This window comes from Centropristis striata, chromosome 19, assembly GCF_030273125.1.
Source record: "Centropristis striata isolate RG_2023a ecotype Rhode Island chromosome 19, C.striata_1.0, whole genome shotgun sequence".
In the NCBI taxonomy this organism is placed as follows: Eukaryota; Metazoa; Chordata; class Actinopteri; order Perciformes; family Serranidae; genus Centropristis; species Centropristis striata.
In genome coordinates this window covers 19,285,542-19,301,345 of record NC_081535.1, presented here as the reverse complement: position 1 = coordinate 19,301,345, position 15,804 = coordinate 19,285,542, and the positions used below count along the sequence as shown (strand labels likewise).

The 15,804-nt window shown below is 39.5% G+C and overlaps 1 protein-coding gene across 4 annotated transcripts; it reads right to left on the bottom strand.

The window, feature by feature from the left end:
* Nucleotides 1-3,376: 3,376 nt before the first annotated feature.
* ark2n (arkadia (rnf111) N-terminal like PKA signaling regulator 2n) lies at nucleotides 3,377-15,361 on the bottom strand. 4 transcript variants are annotated; one of them, XM_059357762.1, is made up of 5 exons: nucleotides 15,105-15,350; nucleotides 13,316-14,227; nucleotides 8,378-8,548; nucleotides 7,799-7,913; nucleotides 3,377-6,609 (listed from the first exon to the last, which is right to left on the bottom strand). In XM_059357762.1, the coding sequence occupies exons 2-5, from the start codon at nucleotides 14,157-14,159 to the stop codon at nucleotides 6,420-6,422; spliced, it is 1,320 nt and encodes a 439-aa protein (XP_059213745.1). In that variant the 5' UTR covers nucleotides 14,160-14,227; nucleotides 15,105-15,350; the 3' UTR covers nucleotides 3,377-6,419. The 4 variants fall into 4 exon arrangements, with proteins under 4 accessions (XP_059213745.1, XP_059213746.1, XP_059213748.1 ...); XM_059357763.1 differs by having other exon boundaries at nucleotides 13,316-14,224; XM_059357765.1 differs by lacking the exon at nucleotides 8,378-8,548 and having other exon boundaries at nucleotides 15,105-15,352.
* Nucleotides 15,362-15,804: the final 443 nt, after the last annotated feature.

Genomic DNA, 15,804 nt, shown 5'->3' with positions numbered 1-15,804 from the left:
TAATGTTTCTTTGTACTGCCACTCAGCTACATTTATTTACCAGCCAGTTACCTTCATTGTACATACAAAACATACAATCAACTGATATAATATGATGTATTATGTAACATTAAAGGCCTGCGTACCCACACAGGTGTTTTCAATCCATACACAAAGCCACAAACAATACAAGAAGATTAAATTCATGTATCAGGCCTCAATGTAATGGCAAAGAAAAATCCTCACCAGTTTAATTTCCCTTCCCCAAGCACACTGGACATCTGACACGCTTTGTCAGTCTTAACACATAAGACTAGACAGCCTGTTTGTAATGGGAGTACTTTTCAAGGACAAGAAAACACATTACAGTGAATTAATCTTATTACACTTCACTTTGGGACACAGTAGATCAGTTGTCCCAGCCAGGATCTCTCAGTGAGAAGTTACCAACAATCACAGCCATCAGAGAAATGTAGCTGAACTAAATCTGCTACAGAACATTAAGTAATGTCCATATCTGTCCCTATGTTGAACCATTCTCCTACTCAAAACTGTCTGTGTGCTGAAAACCACACTGTCTTTAGTGTTAAGCCTGAAGGGTGAAGGAACAGATGGGCATGGGGAGGCTGAGGGGGTCACAAAACTCTTAGTCCCATATGTCCTTGTCTTCCAGTTCCCACCATCTAATGCTTTAAGCCTGCCGTGCCACACAAAGAGCCTCTAACAATGCTTTACTATCAGTGCAGGTCAAACTGCTGGCACATAGAACAGACCTTTAATGATGTCATATTATGCTTTATAGAACATAATATGAAAACAGAAGTTACTGCAATGTTTTATTTTCTTAAAATCCTTTCTTTCCTCATTTTCTTCTATTTCAGTGCAACACATCAACACATTGTTTAATATATTCAGAGCTGCATCCAACAATTATTTTTATTATCAATCTATAGAATCTTTTTTAAGTAGTTGAATGCAACTAAGTGCATTTATTTAGGTATTTTATTTGAATATTTCCATTGTATGCTGTTTAATACTTCTGCTCCACTTCATCTCAAAAAACAGACATTATTTTTTAATTCTACTATTTTATTATTTTATTTATTGCTAACTTTAGTTACTTTGCAGAATCAGAAAATTAATCAAAAATACAAATACATTATGATATATTTTTTTAGAGAAACAAGTACCCAGCTGTAAGTTAGGTAATTAAAAATAATTTCTTTACTGCAGTATTAAAGTGTGTACATATTAATGCATCATTATCATGATAATAAAATTATCAGTTTATATTATTTTGAAATGGGCCATTTTGCATAATGAGTACTTTTACTTTTGATACTTTTAGTATATTATGATTGACTTTTACTTGTAACAGTATTTCTACAATGTTATTGTTATACACTTTTAGTATTGAGTTTCTGAATAATTGTTTCACCACTGAAAAGTAATGGAAAAAAACCCATCACTGCTTCCTAGAGCTAGAGGAAACATCTAATGTCTTGTTTTGTTTCACGAAAATTCAAAAACTTAAAGATGCAATGATGTGACAAAGAAACGTGGAAGATCTTCTCATTCGAAAGCTTGAATCAGAGCATTGTAATGAATCGATCATCAAAATAGCAGATTTTTTTCCCGTCCATCAACTAATCAATTAGTTGACAGATCATTTCGCATCTAAATTTATGTTTATTTTTTACTTTTCGTAAGATGCACGACGGAGGGAAGTTGAAGACTTAGAAAACAGCTAAAATGTAAGTATCTATAGCAGAGAATGCAAGTAGAACTTGTTTTTCCTCAGTGGTAATTAGAAGTAGTCACATGCATGATTTTTGTTGGTGTAAAGCCCTCTGGTGGCGGCTGAAGCAGTCATTAACAAGCGAGCTGTCATTTTGAATAAACCCGGAACAGCACTTGTACAACACATAATCTAAAGCTGCGTCATTCAGACTAAAAAGACATCTGCGAGAGGCAGGATACTTATTTCTGGCTTTTGAGAGTGAGCCAGCACACTTGCTGCTCTGTGAGGCCATCACTGCCCTGTAAAAATTAGCATACAGCTGATGTTCTGCCCCGAGGGTGAAAAGAGCTGGCTAAAGGGCTTTGGTGTTTTTTCAGAGAAGGGCCCCGCAGACTGCATTGCTCCACTCCTTCATTGTCCTTCTCATGTGAACTCCATATGTCCCCCTAGCGGCAGGTGTCACAGTATGACCTCTGACCCGGCATGCTACTTTTGTGGGTGAGGGTGAAGTTGTATTGTTCATGACGAGGCAGTTGTCTAGACTGTTAGGCAACAGGATAAAAGAAAACAATGAGACGTGTCATTAAGCATTGTACCTATGATGGCAATTATTCTCACTCACACATACGTGTGCAAAACACTTTTTTTAAAGACAGGACTTTGGGCTTTTTAACAGTGCGCTGCCATTTTATGCCATATTATTTCAATATTTAAATTTGAGGGAGAAGTTTTTGAAGTAACATCTGGCTTCATGCAGCAACATTCTCTTAAATTCTTTATATTTTCTGTTAATAAAAAGAGAAAAGTAAACTAGATTAGCCAAATATTTAAACGATTCAAATCTGATTTTTATACAGTGTTCTGAATAATAAATCCCACTGTTAATGATTGTTTATAAGCATAGGTAATGCCCCGCAAACTGTATGAAAATGCAGGTGTGGTGCCGTCAAGAATTGGAGGGATGTCACCAAAAAAAGGCTGTACGAAGAACTAGTCGTGAAATCAACAGAAACTTCAGAGCATCAAAACTGGAGTTACTGGAAAATCAAAATCCCAGCAAAATAATAATTAATGAATAAAATAAAAAATTATAATATAAATTTGATCATATGATAATAATGCATTATTTTAGTTTCCTCAAATGAAATACTTGTGTTTTCTTGCATTGGACAAACAATTAGTGGCTGTGGAGAAAATGTTTTTTTTTCCTTTTCTTGGCAACTCTAACTCTGACCTCAAAGGGAGCAGAGCAGAAACATTCAAACATTAGTAAATCCCAGGAGTCCATGGGTACTAACAAAGAAAAACAAATCGCGTACAAACAAAAATAAGAGGATTTTTGTTCGTATATAGTTTCCTGGGTGAGGCCCACTGTTGCTTAAGTTGTAATAAAAGTTGACTGAAAGGATGAAAAACATGTAAAATGTCACCGTCTTCAGTTCATAGACTCCAGTCCCCATTAGACTGCTTTTGGCAGCCAAAATTGGCCACATCTGCAAGTAGACAATGATTTATCAGACTTTAATGAAACAAAAACCTCTCACTGTACATTTGACATCCTAACAACCGCAGCACATGAACAAAAAAGACACAGCCTGCTTGTAAAATGAATCAGTGTATTCTCAAGACAAAGAAATAAATTGCTGTACAATAGGCTCATTAAATAACGCTCTATTTATTTAGTTTTAAAATAGTTTCTTTTTGTTCTACAGACATAATTTCAAGGAAGTCAAGGACTTGCAGAAGCAACAAAATAAACACCTTTTTTTTGTTAATTTAAAATACTGACATTAAAATAAAACAATAATAACAGAAGAGCAAAGCTAAATTACTGGTAATGAGGATAATATCTGACTTGAGGTTAAAGATGTGACCAAACATGCTATGTGCAACCATAGTCGAGCATCACTGCCCTAATTCTCTACCAAACCTCTATCACTAAAGGCAGGAGTCTTACTAACATTTCATAATAATCCTAAGGAACGATAGCAAAATGGATTTTGCAAGCAGAAGTGGTCTGGTAAAATAATTGTCAAACAGTGATAGCTGCATTTAGTGGAAAGAACTGGCCAAAGGAAAACAAAAACATCACATTTTACTAAACTGTATCTCGAGTTTGAAACAGGATTCAAGTCACCTCATTTCACAAAAAATGCATCGACCTTAAAATAAAAAGATTTAGACTTACAGAGCAAATTTAAAGGAAATAAGCTGTAAGCAAATTTCAAATCCAGAAAGAAAAACATAAATTCCATTTAGACTTTGGTTTAGTTCGTTATATTTAGGATTTTCCCTTCCCTTCTGTGACCAGCAGAAGTCAAATAATTTGATTCCACAATTATCAAGCATCACTTGTGAAAGTAGATGTTATTCAATATGAAATAAAAATAAATCTTATGTGTTAAAACAGTGTGTGTGAAGTTGGATCATTGATAAAAACTTTACCAGCATGGCTGCAGTACTGCATGAAGACAAAAATAAGACCACAGGGAGAGAGAGCAAGCAGGCCCTGAGGATCAGGGTAAAAACAGTTCATACAGTAAAAGTTTCATCTATAAACGCCCCAACATGTGGGCACAAAGTCAACACCACTTATACTTTTTGTGTGTGTGCTATATTCACATCTATATTAAAATATTTATTGTTGAGATAGCAAAATCCACTGCTTTGTAAGGTAAAAGAATAAGCTTTATACGATTCTAAAAGAAAATAGTGCACATTTCAAGGCATTCAGGCCATCTTGCTTTGCAGTATTCAATGGAAGATACATTTCTTCAGTTGTTATAAAGGGGTCCCCAGAGGTTTAAAGGTGTTTGCATCCACTCAGGATAAGCATGCAAACAATAAGTGCACCCAGTCAGCACAGCAGGCTCATACATTCACTGATAACTACGTCACCTGGGACACTCTCAGACTCTGTAGCAACACAGCAGACTCTGTGGCTTCCAACATGAAATATGTCTGAAAACAAAAGATACAGAATTTCTATTGCCAAAACACCACCATGTATAGAAATGCTGTGGAGGAAATGAGCTGCATTTTGTAGTGTTTTTCCTTTTCCTTCAGAGTCTGAGTTTAACCAGTGGTATTATGTTAATGTTATAAAAGGGTAGTAACAGAAACAAAAGCTGTGGATTTAAATCAAAGGATATTTTGTGAAATATGGTTATTCTCTTTGTGGTGAAGAGTTAATGCAAGATGAGAAGCTAAATATGAAGCTACGACTAGCAGCCAGTTAGTTTAGCTTAGTAACAAGTCTGTAGACAGGGAAACGGTTATTCTTGCTCTAAAATTATCAGGCACATAACACCCCCAAAAGAGCTAATCCTAAAACCCATCCCTTTTTGTTCGGGGTGCCAATAACAGTTAAGAAAACTCAGCCAGCAGAACTTCAGTAAACTTATTTCTGTGGTGAAAAGATTTGGGAAAGACATTTTTAAGATGACATGAATTATCCAGAAAAGACTATGGTCCAAATTCCTTTCTTTATATTATCTCTGAATAATTTGAACTCATCCCTACCAGATAAGTACTGTATTCTTTGCTGTAGAGTTCTTGAAGCTATTATACTTCAGGCCCAGAAACTAACACACATTGCTGCACCCAGCTAAATAGAACTAGCATGGCCTTGTTTCTTTTTGTCAAGCTTGTCCAGCCTTACAACAGTCACTCAGGGGGGCAGGACTTTGGATTGGCCAATTGTTTTTTGTGTGGATTAAACAAACAACACACAATGGGTCAATTAGAGAGCTTTAAAACTGCTGGTAGGTGAATTTTCTTATCTTTGGACAGTGCCAAGCTAGGTGTTTCCCGTTTGCAGTCTTTGTGCCAAGCTAAGCCAACCACCTTCTGGCTGCAGCACTGTTTTTTAAAGACGTATACAAAAGTGGTCTCGTCATCTCGTCTAACTCTCTGCAAGAAAAAAGTGAATAAGCGTATTTCCCAAATGTTCAAACTATTCCTTTAAAATACACAGAAACTCTCCCTGACAGCACCAAATCATAGGCTGGACCTATGCAGGACAGAGTTTAGTGAAGCAAAGCTATCAATGCAGATTGATATAAAATGTGAAACCAGTGGTGAGACTTCTGAAATTATAATTGACCCTAGACCGGCACAAAGCAAACTTTGTGGTCTACTGTACAACAGAAAGTGTACCAGCTGCCGTTCATGCCTTGACCACAGATGACTCCAGATAAAAATGCTGAATCTGAAAATAAGCCATTCAGAGTGTGTAGTGAAGAAGGTCAACAGCCACGTCATGATATCGACCTGCTCTCAAGCAGCAACTTGAAGTTTTCACTGTACAGCTTGCAAGCACACAACACAAAATGACAACCTACATCCGTTATCAAGGGGTAACTGAGGTATTAAATGAAGGTAGGATATTGCTATCGTTAACAGATAAATCACTCTTACGTACATTTCCACCTGCACTTGAAGTGCTGTGCCGTTTTATTACAACTAAATTCAGAGCCGACAAGCCAAGATCAGGGAATCACGTCAGTAGAATGGCTTTGATACATGATTGTTTAACAGTAAGTCAAAAAACAAACGGTACTCTGGAGCAGGAAGTCCACGAGCGGTTACAGGCGAGGCCGCAACTATAGGAAGGATTTCAGCCGTAACATAGAGGCAAGGCAAGAGGGATGAGGACGAGTGAGAGGGAGAAATAAGGAGTCTTCAGTGTACGGGTGGTTTAAAGTAGGTATTTGTGTCCGGTGTCCTCGTCCAGTGTGAGGTCCACCACTTCAGGAGGGGACACCCAGTTGGACTGAGGGGAAACAGTAGTCCAGAGCTGTGGTTGATTTGTGCTGTTTAACTGCTCCACTGAGTTCTCCTTCCAGGTGGACAGGCTCTTTATCACCCCTCCGCATGGGTGGGTGCATCTGGATGTACAAACAAAAGAGAAATAAAATTAAAGCACTTTCAAGCATTTCCAGCATCTTACAGCTGTGATAAATATTGATTACCTTTATATACAGGGTTCATACAGCTTTTTAGGTAAAACAATTTTTTTTTAAAACTTTCAATGCACCTAAACCAAAAATTCTCCAAGCCATCATATAGCCATCATAGCTATCATCATATCCAAACTCCAGGGTTCATACAGAACTTTAAAGGTACTTCAACCAAAAATTTCCAGACTTTCAAAGCCCTGATCATCATCCCATCTAAACCGTTACTATAAATGTAACTGTGAAAACAGCAGATGGTCAGAATCAAGATGCTTTAGAGCAGAATGGAAAAACATTGACACACCCTTTTTCTTTTTTGGGCGCCCATTTCAGTCAGTCTAGCCCAACTCTGGTGTTTGTTTAATTTCAAATATTAAAGACTTGTAGTTTGCATGAGTGATTGTGTAGATAAAACACCAGATAATGTTGAAAAAAGAAAAATCAAGCATTTTCAAGGAGTATATTTAAAGCATATTGCTAAACTTGAAGACATAAATGTTAAAATGAAGCATTTTCCAAACTTTCAACACTTTGTATGAACCCTGAAACTGTTCCTGTAAATGCTTTTGCAAGAAATAATTTACACCCACAGCAAGCAATGTATATTGAGACTTTGTTTATTCAACCAGTTGTTTATATCAACTTTGACTCCATGTTTGTTCATGATTATTTAATGCTAGGTAATTTCCAGACTCAGGGATCAACAGAGACTTATCTGCCTATTAGTGAGCTTAGCTTGTCTGGTGTGGGATGCCAGGAGACAATAAAACAAATATAACTATGGGATTGTTTCATTTTCAAATATTAAAAGATGTTTGGTTTACATGAATGCTTGTGTTATTATGCTTGAAAAAATGATGGCTAAAATTAAGCATTTTCAAAGCTTTTAAGACTTTGTATGAACGCTGTATATACAGCACATACATATATTTTTTCACTTCTGCATCACATTAAATTAAATGTTGTTAAATGTTAAATGTACTATAAACAAGCAAAATTATGTTTCCAAGCACTTTGCAAACCCTTAAAACCACTAAAATTCAAGTGTTTAAAACAGGTAGGGGGTTCAAACTTTCAGTGAAAATAAAATGGATTGTATTTCCCCTGTGCAAGTCTTTACCGTGCTTTCTCCTGCACTCCGACTATTTCCACCTCGCTGTCAGAGGAAGCAATGTTAATCTGGCCCTTGTTGCATTGAGAACTTTCTTTGTGCGACAGCTCTGCCTCCGCGTGGCCTGAAACAAATAAGAGGGACAGAGTCACACATTGTGAGGAGGACCAGAGCAGTTAGAGCTTCAGGCCCTGCTGATACATGAAGACTGCAGCTGCTTTGACACAGACAACAACAAAACAATGATGAATCTGACACTTGTGTTTGAAAGGCTGACTGGATAGCATGGAGCAACACATTGGACAAAACATAAACTGTGGACCTTATATTCATGTTTTGACAATGCCAGCTAGTCAGTCATAAAAGGTCAATTCTTTTGACTTAAAGCAAGGCAGCAAGAGTTTTTTATAGCACCCCAATGCAAGCCAGTGGTGTGTGGGATGAAGGCAGCAGTACTTCAAAGGTGTCTTGCTGAGATTAATAAAACCGTTTCACCACATAGCACCTCGCACCCATGCTTCTAAATGTCCTGTCTTCACTGAAAGGAGTGGAAATTATCAGATTGGATTCAGCGGGTTTGTAACTGACCTGAGATAGAGCACAGAGCTCTTATACACCCAGAGTAAGATGCCATATCTTGGCCTCTGTGTGTTTTAAGCTCATGCTTTATCACCGTGGGCCGGACTGTCTCCACACTCATACTCTCCTGGTTAGAATCAGTGTCTGAAATATCATAGTGACCCACTACTGGAAGCCCGTCTGCAGAAAACAAAGAGAACACTTCATTATTCAAATCATGCTTTGGAATCTGGAGACTGGACACTGCATCTTTAGTCCTGCTAGCTGCAGCATCCATAATATGCACAAGGAAACAGCCTTTTCCCCCATTATAAAAAAGTTTATACTAATAGTGATGTGAAACATTCCGGCACCAGTTCGGCTGTAAAATGAACAATTACAGAAACACCCCACTGTGAATAGGTTTTTAAAGCTGCACTAATAAAGTGTTCATACTACGAGAGTAAAGAAATACCCCTTCTGGCGAAAGCATGTTTTTTTTCTCTCCATTTATTGCTTTTAAAATAACAGCCATTCACATAAAAACTACACTAGAATACAGTCATTACAAAACACTTCAAAATGATCTTACTCCGTGAATGAAATGTAGTGGGATAATAACAGCCAAACAAGAGAAGAATAACTCTGTGGAAGAGCGGGAACATGTATCTTTGTTCTACCCTGTAAAAGGAGTCCCTGGGAGAGAGAGACACACACACGCTGCTATCATCCAGACGTGTCTGTGGGTGTGTGTGAGGAGGTTCGTCTGAACAGCATGTACTATGCGAGAACACTTCCTATGAATAGCTGATTGGGCTGAAATAGGCAGGTACCAGGGTTAGCAGAGAAACCGAGGACATGCCGATGTAAAGGCCATGTATTAAAGATAGAAAAAGGACTAATGTAAACCAGGATAGTCTCTTTGGTAAACAATGGACTGTCCTTAAGTGTTGTTTTTAATGCACACAGTTTGTGGTTGTATGCACAAGGCTCCCTTTACAATGTTGACAAAACAGTGGATTTAAAGGTAATTTCAAATGCAGGACAGCAGTCGTTGGATCCATTTCAACTCAAATCTAAGTTATTATGCACCATGAACCAAAAACACCGATATTCACACACTTTTGAAACAAAACCATTAGGCCAAGAAAAAACAACAAAATAGATAAAATATGTTCTGTCAGTCACCATTGATCAGCATAAGCAAAGCTATACCTTGCACACATGCTGCTGATGAAAACTAATTTGGCCTTGCACATTCTATACACTAATATAACCACATGCAAACAGGTGGGGGAGACGAGACCTCCAGCTTTTGTAGACTGACAGTCATAGGGCTACATATACACATACAGAAAATGTAACACTTTTTAAACATCCTATCTATAAATATGATTAGGCCAAAGATTCCTTCATCGATGTCTGTGATGGTTAGTGTTAGCAGTGTTAAGAACTGTGACACTACGGTCGTTAACATAGGTATAGTAGTTTAAGGAGTGTTTTCACCTCAAAGACCACAGGATCTGAACCAGAGAAGGCCACTTGATCAGTCAGTTTTTAGGAAATCAGTAAACATTGCCATGCACCATACTGCAGCTGGATTACTGCTGTATATTTGTTAGTGATGCCTGGGTTTTTCAGTTTAAAGTCAAGCTGCGGGGCACGCAACGTCTTGTGGAGAAATAGGCCAAGCTGGCAGACCAGTGCAAATAAAAAAATTAACAAATATTATACGAGTGAAGATTTGAGGCTCTTGACGCTGCTGCTAATAGCTGCAACATAGGAACCCATGCCTTATCTGATGTCCATAATCTATACATAGGCTACTAAAAATAAACATTGGGAGTCAGCCCTCCCTCACTAGTTTCTTGTTGCTGCACAAAGGCAGCAATAGCAGCAAATGTAACAGAAAGGCAAAAAATAAAAAATGTAAACACATCTAATCTAATAACGTGATAGGATTCTAAAAAGCAAGAAATTGTGTGGGTTAGTATATTGTGTTTATATTTATAGGCAAATATATTGTTCTGTAAATGTTTTGATGGGAATAAAGCTATAACACCAAAATAAAAGTCTGTCACAAGATTTTTTTAAAGCCCTGAACCAAGTGCAAACATAGTTCAGGAGAAAGAAGAGTAATGTAGAGTGTTTAACCTAATTTCTAAAGAAATAGTACTATGATGCTCTAATTATCATTCCCAGCATGAAGTCAGAATGACAAGGCACATGCTATTAAGCAGCAGCACCCCACCTAGCACTGTTGTGATGGCTGCTTAGGTGCTGTAAAGCACAGTCTGTACGAATGTCATAATCAGCTTCTCTGATGTAGTGTGTGTGTGTGTGTGTGTGTGTGTGTACGTATGTATGTGTGTGTGTGTGTGTACAGCTGGTACACAAAACAAACAAGCCATACGATAAGCAATACAATAAGAGCCCTGACTCAACAAGTCTATTGAGATATGCCCCGTGTCCATGTCACAGATGCTGCAGAAATCAAACGGGTGAGTTGAATTATTCTGAAAGTCAAGTCTCACAGTGATTCAGTGCCAGCAGATGCACTGGGCCTTGGGTCTGCACACAGTCAAGTTCATATGACCAGCTCGGGCCCAGCTGCTCTTGATGGTGTGTCCGTTTAGTGACCTCGCATCATTTACCTATTAAAACCCATTGCCATGCTTTCTGCATCAACTAGTTCTACACTTTGTAAGATCAGAGAATGAAACAGCGAGGAGTGGTGTAGAAGTGAAATCTAAACATTCAAGAGACCAGGGTCTGGAACACCTAGATTTCCATTCTGAGTGACCACTTCAGGTAGGATGTTGTTGTTGTTTATAGGGGTGGGGGTGAGACTGTTGTTCTCTCGTGCCAACATGTAGGCAGCCATAGTCTCTGAAGACTCTGACGATGGCAAGAAGGAACTGGGCGGGGACGGGCGTACCCCCTGGGAGGGATGCTGCCCCTCTACGGCATCACTTGATCGCTTGGATGAGTCGTTATCCGAGTCGAGGTGTGCGAGCTTCTCCATCCAGATGCGGAAGCGCTCCTCGGTCTGGCGCTGCATCACAGCAAATCGCGTCATGGCCTCCTCCAGAACGCTGCCGATGCCGTTCCTGTCCCACGAACTGGTCTCCAGCAGCCCATGAATCTGGGCGCCCACTCTGGATCTCTCCGATGCACGTCTGAAGCCAGCTTTAAAGACATTGAGGCCAAGCCATAAGAAAATACAGTAGCACTTTCATGCTTCGGAGGTGGACTTTTGTATTAAAGAGAAAATGACAGTTTGTTTTTTGGTTACGTGCAGATCAACTCTTTCATGCTGATGGACTACATCATGCAGTTGAAGCACTCATATCTGTGTGCGTGATGTAAAAATGGTTGAAAACATTTCATGTAGTACGGAGCCCTAAAGGAAGATAACTGGATGTCTCGAGCGAATTGAATGACCGTGGTTATGTAAATTGTGTTAACTGGAGAGACCTTGAGGTAAAAAAAACCCATGAGCGACTGATATGTCTAACCATATTTTCTGCTAAAACTTAGATCATCTTTGTAAAATGAGTGTTAAGGCTCAGCCATTATAGGCATCTTGTACAATACCTTTATAGTACTCCTGAACAATAATCTAGCATTAGATACACTAGTTCCACTCTGGAAACCTACTATGTGACTTAAATAATTAATTTAAATAAAAACCATGACACACCACCAGCTAAACTCAAGAATCTGCCTTCCAGATCCAACCCAACAAGTTATATTTTTAAAATGTTATGAAAAGATCAGCCTAAAACAAATGAAGTGACTTCAACAGCAGCAGAAGGCCTGTAAATACCACCCAGCTTGTACCTACTTATCGAGAACTCAACTCACCCGAGAGATTTCTACAATCATCAGGAAACATTAGATTAACTAAGGGAACAAACATAGGGCCCATGTGCAGACAATATTGTTGGTGTTTATTTGTGTTTGGCACTTCTTTGCCCAAGTTTAGTTTTCAGCAAACAGTCATCCTCAGTCAGAGCTGTATATGCATCAATATATTTTTGTGCCAAGTGTCACGTCAAAGGTGCTACAGAACCCATTTTAAAGAGGAAAACCACCCGTTTGAAATTCTAAAAAGCTTCCTGTGTCGACAGTAACATGTATGATATAGACCTAATATAAAACATGCAGAAAAGGACAATGTCTCCGGGCGCTACAAACATTAATAAAATATAAATCTTTTTAATTTAGAATTCTGATAATGTTGGGACATTAAATATGATTGTAAGTCTAAACTTGCAGGTATAAAACTATACTGCTACCAGCACACCAACTCTGAACAGCAACTGCAGAGTCTAACACACATCACAATGTGATCATACACCATTCATTGTCTATTTGCAGCAAAGGCTGAGGATATAAATGGCTCACTTGTTGAATGCAGGGCTTCCAATATAGGTTAGATTAACAAAACTCCTGTTTCTATCAGTGCATGAGTTGAAGAATGTCCACTAGACTTCCACAACATGCAAACGATGAGACAAATTTCTAACAAAACATAGAATGCATCACTAGAAATGACCGGGCCTAGGCCCTCTTAAACACACAGTCTGAGTATCTAAAAACAGGGTGAATGAAGAGAGATGAGTGAGAAAAGAACAAATAAAAAAGAAAAGCGATTGAAAGACAGACAAAACATTGCTAGTAGTGATCTGACATTGCAAAGTCTTTCCACAGCCCCATTACATGTTCTTACTATATGTGGCAAGTGAGCAATTTTGTTTGGGTTGCCTGAATATTTTACGTCATGCAGGCAGCCTCTTACTGTCTGGTACTGGCTAGTTATCTTTGAAGTCATACACAGTAGGCCTATAGAGTACTCTATCACTATGTGACAGTGTTTTACATGGAATATTTAAAGGGCTGCTACTGTTACCCTGTACTAGTAGTAATGTGTTATAAGCATGTGTTGTGAACATTGGTTGTTACCTGAAATATCTGTCTTGATTGTCTTGCTACCTCCTGAAGTGTCATCATCCTCATCCTCAGAGGAGCTGGTGCTGGAGTCACAAGTGAGCTCGCTGTCACTCGTACTGCTGTCCTGCAGCAGGTTATACTTCTTCCGTGCTGCCGCCTCCCGTTTTTGCCTCAGCAAACGCATCCGCTCCTTGTGTTTCTGGCTCCGGTGACCTTTCCCTTTTGCCAGCTTGCCATTGGTTTGTTTTTCCTGCCCGCCCGCTGCTGCCACCACTGAGCTGGGCTGGCAGCGATTTTTCTTTGCAGCCATTGCATTAGGTGGCATCTCGCTCTCGGATCGTGACCGCCGTGACTTTCTCCCCCCTGTAGCTGTGGCAGATGATTGTATTCCTGCTGCCTGACCAGGATCATTTGCAGCTTCCATGTTGTCCTCTTCTTCTTTTCCTGCAGGAGGAGCGGCACCTTCTTCCCCTGAGGAGAGTGTGTCTGAGTCAGCAAGGTGGCCACTGGACGAGGGGGAGAGCATGCAGGGGTTTGAGGAGTCACTCTCATAGATATGATGAGATACAGGTTTGTCACTCCCTGTAGAGGCATGCTGGGACTCTGGGGAGTCTCTGCGGAGCTCCTTCATCAGGCATGGCATTGAGAGGAGACTCTGCTCACCCTCTGTGTTCAGGGGGCTGTCTCCCTCCTTTTCTCTTGGCGGTGAGCTGGTACTGGTGGTGGTCTCTGTCTTCAGATGCTCATCCTGCTCTCCCTGAACACAGCCTGTGGCTGATTGTGCTTCATCAAGGCACTCTGGGGGGCACTCAGCATCCACAAATTCCTCTGCCTTGTCTGAGTCAGCCATCTTCATGCTAGTTGAGCCCAGAGCCCAAAGGTCCAACAAACATGGACCAATGTGCCTGGACAGGAGCTCACCTGCTGGAAGAAAAACACGTCACTAACTCCAGTTTGCAGGTGCATCTGTGCAAGAGGCTGGATATCTGACAGCATACGCAATATTTAGAGGCCTTTTTTAAATATAGTTGACATTAAGAATTACCATCAAATGGTCTCAAAATGAAATATTTTCAATTAAAGATGTAGACCTCCAGTTCAACTTTATTGATTAGCAAGGGTATCATATTCAAGCAATTTTCCTCCGTTATAAACACTAATAAAACACGACTATAAACTTAATCTTTGCATTTTGTACCGATTTAAAATGTTTTACAAGCACTGACTGTTCACATCCCCAAAACACCTAATAATCTGATTACATTTTATGCAACAATTTGGCCAGAAATTCCCACTAGCGGTACAGCTGTTCAGAAATGACCGTCGGTTAGCATCTAGCGTAGTAGCATTGAACGTTACTTTTATTTTGTTTTGTTCTACATTTACGTTCCAAGACAGCATATGAATCGTTTCATTAAAGTCTGCTAAACCCCCTCAGCCACATTAAACCAGGTGTGCGTACATCGAGACATATACTGTGATTAAATTAACGACTTTAGTTAGTTGTGTCTGCGGCTAGCTGAAGCTAGCACAGTCTCGGATCCAGACATTACTTTTAGCTGCGTAGTGAAGCTAACCTCGGTCATAACCTTACACTCCTGCAAAACTTGGCGAGAACAAGGCAAGTCACGGGAAATGTTCGGGTTGCAGGGCAGCTGCCTCGCAAGATCCTATAAATGGAAGCAGTATCTTGGCACCCAGAGGCTTAACAAGCAGGATAATGGCAGCAGCTAACGGCTAACGTTATCTGAGTCAGAGCGGTAGCCTCAACTTAGCATTTAAATCGGTCAGTACAACTTACCGCGGCGTTACTTATATTCTTCTTCTCCCAGTGTCACAGTTTTCATCATCTTCGGTAATCTGTAGCCTCTTTGATTTACGATGCATAAAAAGTGCACTGCGGATTATACTTTACTTTTTTGCAACTTGGAAGAATTTGAACGCGTTTTTGGCGCAGTGCGCCTGTTAGCCGTTAGCAAAGACCTGTGTGTTTATTTTAAAATGTCTCCATCAGCCGTCCGTCTTTCACAAAGATACATGCGCCACTTCCGGACGTTTCCTCTCGGTCGAGCGCCACTGTGGGCCAGACAGTGGTACTGCAGGAGGGGGAAGCACTGCTAGACAGAGCAGTGGTGTATATTATTTATACCAGTGGTTCTCAACCTTTTTTCAGTGATGTACCCCCTTTAAAATATTTTTTTCAGCCAAGTACCCCCTAACTAGGGCAAAGCATGTTTGGTTGAAAAAAAAAAGACTTAAAAACAGAGCGCTGTGCCATCAGTGTCTGATTTATTAAACTTTGGAACTGATAAACACATACAAAATTCAAACATTTGAAAACAAAAAACTATTTCAAACATTTTAAATGTTAATAATCCATGGCTAAATGTATTTCAAATATTTCTTATCACTTAAATGTAGTGATTAAAACTAATGTAGTACAAACAGTGACCATATAACCATTTCAAACCATAACTGCTGCGCTTCAACCACGACTCCAT

Excerpts from the sequence above, each read along its gene's own strand:
- ark2n (XM_059357762.1), bottom strand. The coding sequence starts at position 14,159 with ATGAAGATGGCTGACTCAGACAAGGCAGAGGAATTTGTGGATGCTGAG. Across the intron at positions 8,549-13,315 it reads AATCAAGACAGATATTTCAG|ACGGGCTTCCAGTAGTGGGT; the intron begins GTAACAACCAAT and ends TGTTTTCTGCAG. Across the intron at positions 7,914-8,377 it reads AGCTCTGTGCTCTATCTCAG|GCCACGCGGAGGCAGAGCTG; the intron begins GTCAGTTACAAA and ends TATTTGTTTCAG.